Here is a 14,043-nt window from a genome sequence, read left to right as displayed (position 1 = left end):
CACGACTAAAACCTGACTGAACGACACAGAAAACCAGTAACTGAGCGCTCAATGGCAGCAGTCAGCCGGCGCTACGCAGGTAAGCACCCTGTTGTGCAAATGACTTTCTTGGTAAAGCTTGGTCGATGACAGAACATAGGTGCTCTATTAATAGCCACGTCCTTCCATATCCATAGGCTGGAAAATTCTTAGCAATAGGAGGAGTTTGTATTATACTCCATGTTTGGTGATACATATACTTACCATGTCAAACTGATGCAAACTAGGCCTATTGGTTTGCTCTGCTTGGCCAAATTTCGCGCGGCTAACAGTGAAAAGACGCCCCTCTTTGCCTGGTCCGCTCTTAGCCAATCAAACGCCTCTAACAGCTATAAGCGCTGAATCATTCCTTTGGCCAAGGCTCTCCACGCCATCTTGTCAGGTTTTCGCTCTATCTCGTCTAACGCTTTTTTTGGCTATTAAGCGTGTTCATTTGGCCTTATTTTGTTTTATGCGGTTTGTTTGTATATTTTTCTTACATTCTGTGTACTCGTTTCGACTCGGCCCCCTCGATTCGTTCGTATTTTTCCACCTCTGAGTCGATCCTGTCTTTCCTTTCTCTGTTGGGGATCGAATTTTCGCTGGGTGCCTACGCGCGGTACCATGCCTCGTATGCCATCCTATGAAGGCAGGGATCATGATGCTGGGAGGGATACTCGGCAAGAGACTCTCCCAGGCCCGGAGCTCATGATTCCTCCCGATAGGGACTGGTTGTGAACCCCCCCACCCCCCACTCCCACACCCTCAGGTGCACATTCTTCTATCCCCTCTCCCACCATGTCAACCCTCTCCCTCCCCCCTCTCTGTGGTCCCTGGGAACACACTGAGCTCTGAGCAGTGCTCACAACGCATGGCTGGCAGAGGGGTTTATGCCTGCATCATACATCTGTCTTTGGCCTTGCCAACACCTGCATTCACCTGTTGTGCTTCTATTTTTATTACAGCACTATACAGAAATCAATTATTGTTGTCCTTTCCTTTTTATGTGGCTGTATTCAACTGTTGTGCTTCTTTTTTTTTCTTTTTTTTTTATTACAGCGCTGTATAAGAATAATTTTTGTAAATTGTATTGTTGTCTCTACATTTATCTGTGGCTGTATACACCTGTTAGTTATCTACTTTTATTATAGTCCTATATATAAGAATAAATTACTATTATTGTTGTCCCTACCTATACATGTGGCTGTATGCACCTGTTACTGTCAAAACCTGCAGTTTACACAACCTAACTTATGTGCGTATGTATTTGAATACATGTTCTTGCATATGCCTGTGTCTTCATAAACACCTGTGTATGTCAACAACTGTGCCTTTTAACACCTGTTTCCATCAACACCTGTTTTCATCAAACGCCTGTGCCTTGACACAACTGGTCCTGCTTGTACCTGTGCCTTTACACACCTGGTTTTGCTTGTACCTGTGCCTTCACACACCTGTGCCTTCTCACACCTGGTTTTGCTTGTACCTGTGCCTTCACACACCTGTGCCTTCTCACACCTGGTTTTGCTTGTACCTGTGCCTTCAAACACTTGAGCCAGTCTCCTCCCGTACTAGTGACTTCTGTCCAATCCATGGTATCTATACACTTTGGTCGTGATGGACCGGTCCCCTTCACAGCATCGGTTTCACAGAGAAAAGAAAAAGGTGTTCAGTGATAAGACGACGACACCTCTGTGTCTCTCTACCTCTATCTACCCAACTTACACATTCCACCCCCCCCCACCCCACCCCCCAACACATAACCCCCTCCCTCCACCCCCTCCCCAACCCGGGCCGTGGGCTAGACGACCTGCACGGCCCCCTTGCAGTATTTACAGGGGAGAAAGTTGCGCTCAGTGAAGGACAGTTTGTTGACGAGGTTGGAATGACCGATCTCCGACAGCAGGTTGAGGATGCGGTGAGCCGTCTCGTCATCTTCCGGCAGGCTGCCTGGCCCCGCCCCCGACTCCGCCCCCGAGCGGTGAGAGGCAGTGGAATGTGTGGAATGTGTGCGCCGCCGCCCCTGGGGGTGGGGGTGGTGGGCGTGGCTGTGGGCGTGGTCCGCCGAGTTGGGCAGGAGGGAGGGCGGAGTGGAGGTGTCCGAGGAGGGGGAAGGGGGGATCTCGGCGCCCCCCACAATGGGCTCCACCTCGCTGTCTGCGTCCGAGTCGGAGCTGGTGTAGTCTGGCCACTCTGCACACACAGGAGGGAGGGGGCAGAGTGGTTAAGATGCTTCTGTGCCAGTACAGAGTCTCTGATGGTCTGGGTTCGAATCCTGCTCTCAGCCTTTCTCCCAAGTTGACAACAACAAAAAATCAAACTAAGCTTCTAGTCATTCCAATGAGATGATTAACAGAGGTCCTGTGTACAGCACCCACTTGGTGCACAGAAAAAGAACCCTTGGCAACAAAAAGGTTGTCCTCTGGCAAAATCCTGCTGGAAACATCCACTCTGATAGGAATAGAAATATATATGCACCGAGGCCTAAAGGTTAGGATACTGATCAGTGCTGTAAGCGCCAGTGTAATAATAACTAGAAATACATCAAACTAATATGGTGCACACTCCCCTTTGGCTCTAAATGCCTCACATGAAACAGTACACAAACACCAGTGCATAGCAGCATACAACAGCGCATGAGAACATACAAGACAGAATAAAAATCCATATCCGTCAAGACAATACAACGAACTGCAAATGTGAACAAGTAAGACCAAAAGAAACACAAACTATGCCCCCCACACACACTCACTCACACACACACACACAGAGAAGATGTACAGACAGGCATACAGAAGATGTAGAGACAGAAGATGCACAGACAGGCATACAGAAGATGTACAGACAGAAGATGTACAGGCAGGCATACAGAAGATGTAGAGACAGAAGATGTACAGGCAGGCATACAGAAGATGTAGAGACAGAAGATGTACAGACAGGCATACAGAAGATGTAGAGACAGAAGATGTACAGACAGGCATACAGAAGATGTAGAGACAGAAGATGCACAGACAGGCATACAGAAGATGTAGAGACAGAAGATGCACAGACAGGCATACAGAAGATGTAGAGACAGAAGATGTACAGACAGGCATACAGAAGATGTAGAGACAGAAGATGTACAGACAGGCATACAGAAGATGTAGAGACAGAAGATGCACAGACAGGCATACAGAAGATGTAGAGACAGAAGATGTACAGACAGGCATACAGAAGATGTAGAGACAGAAGATGCACAGACAGGCATACAGAAGATGTACAGACAGAAGATGCACAGACAGGCACAGACAGGTGCAGTACTGACCAGAGTAGTTGTTCTCCACAGGGCCGTTAGCCAGGGACTGGGTCAGGGCAGAGGCCGCCATGTCCCCTTTGGTGTGGGCGTGGGCGTGGGTGTGGGCGTGGCCGTGGCCGTTGAGGGGAGTGTGGGGGGTGGAGGCCTCCTGGTGGTAACTGTGCAGCATGTGACGTTCCCCCAGCAACTGCATCACCAGTGCCTGGAGTTCCCCCAGCTTGTCCTGTGTGTGACAGACATCACCATGATCATCATCATCATCATCATCATGTGACGTTCCCCCAACAACTGCATCACCAGAGCCTGGAGTTCCCCTAGCTTGTCCTGTGTGTGACAGACATCACCATCACCATCATCATCATTACCATCATCATCATGTGACATTCCCCCAACAACTGCATCACCAGAGCCTGGAGTTCCCCTAGCTTGTCCTGTGTGTGAACGACATCATCATCATCATCATCATCACTGTCGTCGTCATCATTATCATCATCACTACAACCATCACCATCATTGTCATCATCATCATCATCATGTGACGTTCCCCCAGCAACTGCATCAACAGTGCCTGGAGTTCCCCTAGCTTGTCCTGTGTGCGACAGACATCATCATCACCATCATCATCACTGTCGTCGTCATCATTATCATCATCACTACCACCATCACCATCATTGTCATCATCATCACCATCACCATCATCATCACTGTCGTCGTCATCATTATCATCATCACTACCACCATCACCATCATTGTCATCATCATCACCATCACAATCATGTGACTTCTTTCAAACAGTTTCACCAGAACCTGGCCAGCAAAGCAGTCACACATAACTCAAACACAGGGTTCTTACATAGACACAAACATTAGCCAAAAATGCGTGTGTGTGCATATGTTGACACAGCAACACTGCCACAATGACACCACCAACACGAACACATCTACTGCCACACCTACTGCCATACTGACACAGCATCACTAACACATCCACTGACAAAGCATAACTGACAAATCCACTGGCACAGCAACACTGACACATTGCCAACACCGACATGCCCACAGCAACACTGACACACCCACAGCGACACTGACACACTCACAGCAACACACTCACAGCAACACTGACACACCCACAACAACACTGACACAGTGCCGACACTGACACGGTGCTGACACTGACACAGTGCCGACACTGACACACCCACAGCAACACTAACACACTGCCGACACTGACACACCCACAGCAACACTGACACAGTGCCAACACTGACACGATGCTGACACTGACACAGTGCCGACACTGACACACCCACAGCAATACTGACACATTGCTGACACTGAAAACACCCACAGCAACACTGACATATTGCTGACACTGACACACCCACAGCAACACTGGCACAGTGCTGACACTGACACACCCACAGCAACACTGACACATTGCTGACACTGACACACCCACAGCAACACTGACACATTGCTGACACTGACACACCCACAGCAACACTGACACAGTGCTGACACTGAAAACACCCACAGCAACACTGACACAGAGCTGACACTGAAAACACCCACAGCAACACTGACACAGAGCTGACACTGAAAACACCCACAGCAACACTGACACATTGCTGACACTGACACACCCACAGCAACACTGACACAGTGCGGACACTGACACACCCACAGCAACACTGACACAGTGCTGACACTGACACACCCACAGCAACACTGACACAGTGCTGACACTGACACACCCACAGCAACACTGACACAGTGCGGACACTGAAAACACCCACAGCAACACTGACACTGTGCTGACACTGAAAACACCCACAGCAACACTGACACAGTGCGGACACTGAAAACACCCACAGCAACACTGACACAGTGCCGACACTGACACACCCACAGCAACACTGACACAGTGCTGACACTGAAAACACCCACAGCAACACTGACACTGAAAACACCCACAGCAACACTGACACTGAAAACACCCACAGCAACACTGACACACCAACACGGACACTGTCAACACTGACACACCAACACTGACCTGAAGCTGCTCTCTGTCCCTGGCCAGCTGGGCGATGTAGTCGTTTTTCTGTAGCTCTCGCTGCTGCAGCAAGGCTCTCTGGTGGTGGTAGAGGGAAATGTACTCCCCTGCAACCCGGCACCATCACTGGGAGGTCGCACATCACTCACACACCCTTCTTTCACATCACTCACACACCCTTTTTCCTGCACGCCTCACACACACACCAATGTCCTGCACATCTTTCACAATCACTCACACACCCTCGTCTTGCAACATCGATGAGTACTCGGACATGTGTGTATGGGGGGGGGGAGGTATGCATATTTACTTGGACCTTTCACCCCTCCAGAGCTACAGGCCGTCAACAAGACACCTCCATAGTCCTATATCTTGTGTCTCTGGCTGGCTCCAGGCGTGGCCTGTCTTCTTGGTGTCTGCCCGGAGGTGTCTTGGCCAGGTGTTTGTTGGTCAGCGTCTCTGTCTCTCGGGGGTTCTGTGTGTCAGGGCCTGTGTGGTGATGCCTGATGCTGGTTTTCTTGGCCCGTACCCCCCGCTCCATCCCCACCTTCTTCAAGTGTTGTGTGTTCACTGACTGAAATGACCTGCCAGTCTCTTGCACCGCAACTAGCATCGTTTTCACCACAACATCACCCACACACACAGACAGACAACAAAGGAAGCATTCCACCTTCCTCTTCAACAAGGACACCTCCACACCACCAACACCCCTTCAACAAGGACACCTCCACAACACCAACACCCCTTCAACAAGGACACCTCCACAACACCAACACCCCTTCAACAAGGACACCTCCACAACACCAACACCCCTCCAACAAGGACACCTCCACACCACCAACACCCCTCCAACAAGGACACCTCCACAACACCAACACCACTCCAACAAGGACACCTCCACAACACCAACACCCCTTCAACAAGGACACCTCCACAACACCCAACACCCCTTCAACAAGGACACCTCCACAACACCAACACCCCTTCAACAAGGACACCTCCACAACACCAACACCCCTTCGACAAGGACACCTCCACAACACCAACACCCCTCCAACAAGGACACCTCCACAACACCAACACCACTTCGACAAGGACACCTCCACACCACCAACACCCCTCCAACAAGGACACCTCCACAACACCAACACCACTTCGACAAGGACACCTCCACAACACCAACACCCCTCCAACAAAGACACCTCAACAACACCAACACCCCTTCAACAAGGACACCTCCACACCACCAACACCCCTCCAACAAGGACACCTCCACACCACCAACACCCCTCCAACAAAGACACCTCAACAACACCAACACACCTTCAACAAGGACACCTCCACAACACCAACACCCCTTCAACAAGGACACCTCCACAACACCAACACCCCTCCAACAAGGACACCTCAACAACACCAACACCCCTCCAACAAGGACACCTCCACAACACCAACACCCCTCCAACAAGGACACCTCCACAACACCAACACTGAACAACTGGACCTGCAGGGCGCCAGGTGACAGACCACCAAACTCTGCTATCAGACAGGAGAGACAGAGAGAAACAGACAAGGACAGACAGACACAGAGACAGACAAACAGACAAAGAGAGAGAGACAGACAGACACAAAGAGACAACCAGAAAGACAGACAGACAGACAGAGCCAGCCAGAGACACAGACAGACAGACAGAAAGAGACAGAAAAGGAAGAGGAGAGAGGAAGAGAGGAGTGCTGAGACAGACAGACAGACAGACAGACAGACAGGGAACTGACCGATGGTGTCCGTCTCTCCCTGTAGTTGTACCACCAGGTGTTCCAGCTGGTCTGCCTTGTCTGTCAGCTCTGCCTTGTCCCGCATCACACGTGTGTACTTCTCCTGGGGTCCGCATCACACAGCACACATTACACATTGTCACATCACACACATTACACACTGTGACATCACACACATGTACACATCGTCACATCACATTTTACACATCGTCACATCACACATATCACACATTGTCACGTCACACACATTAGACATTGTCACACATTGTCACATCACACACATTACACATCACACACACACACATTGTCACATCACACACATACACATTGTCACATCACACACACACATTGTCACATCACACACATACACATTGTCACATCACACACATACACATTGTCACATCACACACATTACACATCACACATTGTCACATCACACACTGTCACATCCCACACACACATTGTCACATCATACACATTACACCACACACATCACACATTATCACATCACAAACATTACACATTGTCACATCACACACATTATCACATCACAAACATTACACAATGTCACATCACACACATCACATCACACACTGTCACATCACACACATTACACACTGTCACATCACACACATCACACACATTACACATTGTCACATCACACACATTATCACATCACACACTGTCACATCACACACATTACATCACAAACATTACACACTGTCACATCACACACATCACATCACACACTGTCACATCACACACATCACATCACAAACATTACACATTGTCACATCACACACTGTCACATCACACACATTACACATTGTCACATCACACACATTATCACATCACAAACATTACACATTGTCACATCACACACTATCACATCACAAACATTACACATTGTCACATCACACACATTACCACATCACAAACATTACACATTGTCACATCACACACATTATCACATCACACACATTATCACATCACACACATTACACATTGTCACATCACACACTGTCACATCACACACATTACACAATGTCACATCACACACGCTACACATAATCACATCACACAAATTGTCACATGAATGTCAATTAACTGACAGGAACCAACATCATAATAATTATAACTCTGAATGTTATCTAAATGACAGGAACCAACATCATAATAATTATAACTCTGAATGTTATCTAAATGACAGGAACCAACATCATATTAATTACAATTCTGAATGTGAATCAACCGACAGGGACTGACATAATGTTAACCATAAATAGGAGGAGTTTGTATTATACTCCATGTTTGGTGATACATATACTTACCATGTCAAACTTATGCAAACTAGGCCTATTGGTTTGCTCTGCTTGGCCAAATTTCACGTGGCTAACAGTGAAAAGATGCCCTTTCTTGCCCGGTCCGCTCTTAGCCAATCAAACGCCTCTAAAAGCTATAAGCGCTGAATCATTCCTTTGGCCAAGGCTCTCCACGCCATCTTGTCAGGTTTTCGCTCTGTCTTGTCTTACGCTTTCTTTTGGCTATTAAACGTGTTCATTTGGCCTTATTTTGCTGCATGCGGCTTGTCTGTATATTTTTCTTACATTCTGTGTACTCGTTTTGACTCGGAAATCCTCTTGTTAATTATCTGACAGACACCCACCTGGATCATCTCCATTGCTGTCTTCATCTGTTCGTATTCTGACCGACTGATCTTGTCCGTGTCCACATACTCGGAGGCTGCACACACGCAATAACACACATGATCAAGCTGACGTTACTTAACAACACCAACACCAGTATGTCTATATAGTATCTTCAAACCTCTCTACAGCATCACATCGGTCAGACACAAAGCACACAGAAACACACACACACACACACAGCCACACACATGGAAGAAACAGATGTGGATCCACAGAATACGCGTATGAAATGGAGTGCCTTAACTCTCTCAGGACAAAGGAATGCTCACGCATTCCTACACAAAACGTATTCAGATTCGGACGAAGGAATGGAACAGCATTCTCCAAAAGTAAAATTCCATCACGCGCTGTACACGTGATTTTGTGATTAGCCAAGCAGAGTGCGCTATTCTGGGTCACTCCACAATCGAACAGTGTGATTGGTCAGCCTGGCATGTGTAGCCTGTCTCGCACACACGCTGACAAAGTCACTGACCGGTCGTCTATGACAAAGAAGAAAGCGAATTTAATGCAGAAAGCAAGCATGGGTATGGTGATTTGGGGTGAAAAATTGGCAGTAATTTCTACATATGGCAAAATTGTAAAAATGATGAGAAATTAGATTTGTTTTCATATGTAATAGCTCAACAAGTAATAAACCAGTTCTGAAAGTTTCATTTTCTCACTCTGTATTTTGTATTTTTTGTAATTTTTTTCCAAACCCTTACAAATGGGCCATCTGTGGGGAAAAGCAAGGGAGAAAACTTGTCGTCCCGAGTGAGTTTACGTAGAAACTGTTTGACAAGGAATGTATTCAGAACTGATTTCAAGGATGAGAGTGAAGGACAGTAATGGACTGAAAAAGGCAGTGACCTCCAGGTTTGTACAGCTGAACAACTAACGGCTGTCCTGCCATGTTTCTGTTAATCTGACTCCCTCCTGGCCTGAACCAAAGCATTTGTAGTCATGGTCAACGCCTGCTGGGGATGACTGACAACCTCCATCAAATCACTGGGCACATTTCAACATCTAATATCATTTCACATTTCACACCCAAGGCAGACACAAAGCAGCCAGTTTTTCAGTGTGACGCAAACTCACTGCCTTGACCTCCCCACAAGTTCACTGACCTTTCCTGATGACCTCTTCCTGAAGGTCAGCGACCTTGACACTCAGGTCGTCCGACAGGTGGCGCTGCTCCTTCAGGCTTTCGTACAGCTGTCCTCGCTCCGTCTCCAGCTGTTTGATGGTGGCTGAGAGACTGTCGATCTGAAACATCACTCTCGTGTTCATACAAGTGAATGTGGGAGTTGCAGCCCACGCACAAAGCAGCAGCAGCAGCAGCAAAAGACGTCAGTGAAATTTGGGTTACTCTCCCAGGGGACAGACTGGGCTGTCACAATGCAGCAACACTTTTTGTTCTTGCCTTTCCTTTGTCTAACTAATGAAGTCAATCTTTCCACATGTGGAGTGATGGCCTAGAGGTAACGCGTCCGCCTAGGAAATGAGAGAATCTGAGCGCGCTGGTTCGAATCACGGCTCAGCCGCCGATATTTTCTCTCCCTCCACTAGACCTTGAGTGGTGGTCTGGACGCTAGTCATTCGGATGAGACGAAAAACCGAGGTCCCGTGTGCAGCATGCACTTAGCGCACGAAAAAGAACCCACAGCAACAAAAGGATCGTTCCTGGCAAAATTCTGTAGAAAAATCCACTTCAATAGGAAAAGCAAATAAAACCGCACGCAGGAAAAAATACAAAAAAATGGGTGGCGCTGTAGTGTAGCGACGTGCTCTCCCTGGGGAGAGCAGCCTGAATTTCACACAGAGAAATCTGTTGTGATAAAAAGAAATACAAATACAAATACACAATTTTGTCGGCAACAACCCTTTAGCTGCCTCAGCTTCTTTTATGAGAGCTAAGAGCATGATACATAGAGAACCTCAGTTCATTGTCTCATCTGAAAGACAAGCACCCGGACCATGCAAGTCTAGTAGAGAGGGGGGGTTAAAAATCTTGATCCATATACAGTATAGGATTCCAACATGAGGACGCCTTGGACTATGGCTCCCTAATTGGACGCATTACCAGCAAGCGACCCCTCCACCAATTACCATCATCACTGTATGCTGACACTGTTGGTCTCATCTTTTGTCAACAATGATGACAGATACCGATACCCACAGTCTCTTTCTCACTGTGCTGTGCTGTGACAGGGGAGACAAGCGAGACATGAAGGAGGACAGGGAGGTAAGTCAGGGCTCACCAGATCGTCTGTCTGGGACTTGTCACCGTTCTGGTCTTCGCCGTCTGACCTGGGCTTGACCTCTGTGGCCTTGATCAGCATTGTGCGCAGCTCACTGTTCTGGGTGGTCAGCGCCTCCATCATGTCCTGTTGTTACATCATCACACACCATGTCACATCATGTCCTGTTGTTACATCATCACATACCATGTCACATCATGTCCTGTTGTTACATCATCACATACCATGCCACATCAGGTCCTGTTGTTACATCATCACATACCATGTCACATCATGTCCTGTTGTTACATCATCACATACCATGTCACATCATGTCCTGTTGTTACATCATCACATACCATGTCACATCAAGTCCTGTTGTTACATCATCACATACCATGTCACATCAGGTCCTGTTGTTACATCATCACATACCATGTCACATCATGTCCTGTTGTTACATCATCACATACCATGTCAAATCAGGTCCTGTTGTTACATCATCACATATCATGTCACATCAGGTCCTGTTGTTACATCATCACATACCATGTCACATCAGGTCCTGTTGTTACATCATCACATACCATGTCAAATCAGGTCCTGTTGTTACATCATCACATACCATGTCACATCAGGTCCTGTTGTTACATCATCACATACCATGTCACATCAGGTCCTGTTGTTACATCATCACATACCATGTCACATCATGTCCTGTTGTTACATCATCACATACCATGTCAAATCATGTCCTGTTGTTACATCATCACATACCATGTCAAATCATGTCCTGTTGTTACATCATCACATACCATGTCACATCAGGTCCTGTTGTTACATCATCACATACCATGTCACATCAAGTCCTGTTGTTACATCATCACATACCATGTCACATCATGTCCTGTTGTTACATCATCACAAACCATGTCACATCATGTCCTGTTGTTACATCATCACATACCATGTCACATCAGGTCCTGTTGTTACATCATCACATACCATGTCACATCATGTCCTGTTGTTACATCATCACATACCATGTCAAATCAGGTCCTGTTGTTACATCATCACATACCATGTCACATCATGTCCTGTTATTACATCATCACATACCATGTCACATCATGTCCTGTTGTTACATCATCACATACCATGTCACATCAGGTCCTGTTGTTACATCATCACATACCATGTCACATCATGTCCTGTTATTACATCATCACATACCATGTCACATCATGTCCTGTTGTTACATCACCACATACCATGTCACATCAAGTCCTGTTGTTACATCATCACATACCATGTCACATCATGTCCTGTTGTTACATCATCACATACCATGTCACATCATGTCCTGTTATTACATCATCACATACCATGTCACATCATGTCCTGTTGTTACATCACCACATACCATGTCACATCAAGTCCTGTTGTTACATCATCACATACCATGTCACATCATGTCCTGTTATTACATCATCACATACCATGTCACATCATGTCCTGTTGTTACATCATCACATACCATGTCACATCATGTCCTGTTGTTACATCATCACATACCATGTCACATCATGTCCTGTTGTTACATCATCACATACCATGTCACATCATGTCCTGTTGTTACATCATCACATACCATGTCACATCATGTCCTGTTGTTACATCACCACATACCATGTCACATCATGTCCTGTTATTACATCATCACATACCATGTCACATCATGTCCTGTTGTTACATCATCACATACCATGTCACATCATGTCCTGTTATTACATCATCACATACCATGTCACATCATGTCCTGTTATTACATCATCACATACCATGTCACATCATGTCCTGTTATTACATCATCACATACCATGTCACATCATGTCCTGTTGTTACATCATCACATACCATGTCACATCATGTCCTGTTATTACATCATCACATACCATGTCACATCATGTCCTGTTGTTACATCATCACATACCATGTCAAATCAGGTCTTGTTGTTTCATCATCACATACCATGTCAAATCAGGTCCTGTTATTACATTATGTCCAGTGACGCATCACACGTTATGTCACACCATGCCATGTCACACACACCACATCACCACTCATCCCACAAACACCACACCACACCACATCACATCACCACTCATCCCACAAACACCACACCACATCACCACTCATCCCACAAACACCACACCACATCACATCACCACTCATCCCACAAACACCACACCACATCACCACTCATCCCACAAACACCACACCACATCACATCACCACTCATCCCACAAACATCACACCACATCACCACCCATCCCACAAACACCACACCACATCACATCACCACTCATCCCACAAACACCACACCACACCACATCACCACTCATCCCACAAACACCACACCACATCACCACCCATCCCACAAACACCACACCACATCACCACTCATCCCACAAACACCACACCACACCACATCACCACTCATCCCACAAACACCACACCACATCACCACTCATCCCACAAACACCACACCACTTCACCACTCATCCCACAAACACCACATCACATCACCACCCATCCCACAAACACCACACCACATCACCACTCATCCCACAAACACCACACCACATCACCACTCATCCCACAAACACCACACCACTTCACCACTCATCCCACAAACACCACATCACATCACCACCCATCCCACAAACACCACACCACATCACCACTCATCCCACAAACACCACACCACATCACATTACCACCCATCCCACACATCACCACTCATCCCACAAACACCACACCACATCACCACGCATCCCACAAACACCACATCACATCACCACCCATCCCACAAACACCACACCACATCACCACTCATCCCACAAACACCACACCACATCACCACTCATCCCACAAACACCACACCACACCACATCACCACTC

At 47.0% G+C, this 14,043-nt stretch overlaps 1 protein-coding gene across 1 annotated transcript in view; it reads right to left on the bottom strand.

Moving 5' to 3' along the window:
• Positions 1-796: 796 nt before the first annotated feature.
• Positions 797-14,043, bottom strand: part of LOC143289402 (golgin subfamily A member 2-like) — a 37,999-nt gene continuing 24,752 nt past the window's right edge. Inside the window, exons 20-26 of the mRNA XM_076598366.1 lie at positions 11,101-11,226; positions 9,967-10,105; positions 8,815-8,891; positions 7,149-7,251; positions 5,373-5,479; positions 3,323-3,536; positions 797-2,211 (exon numbers count right to left, since the gene is read on the bottom strand). Of these exons, the coding sequence (XP_076454481.1) occupies positions 1,820-2,211; positions 3,323-3,536; positions 5,373-5,479; positions 7,149-7,251; positions 8,815-8,891; positions 9,967-10,105; positions 11,101-11,226 (1,158 nt within the window). The 3' untranslated portion in view covers positions 797-1,819. The remainder of the gene's footprint in view (positions 2,212-3,322; positions 3,537-5,372; positions 5,480-7,148; positions 7,252-8,814; positions 8,892-9,966; positions 10,106-11,100; positions 11,227-14,043) is intronic.

Source organism: Babylonia areolata, chromosome 14 (genome assembly GCF_041734735.1).
Source record: "Babylonia areolata isolate BAREFJ2019XMU chromosome 14, ASM4173473v1, whole genome shotgun sequence".
NCBI classification, from domain to species: Eukaryota; Metazoa; Mollusca; class Gastropoda; order Neogastropoda; family Buccinidae; genus Babylonia; species Babylonia areolata.
Note: the sequence above shows the minus strand (reverse complement) of the source record. Positions and strands in the feature narration are given on the sequence as shown.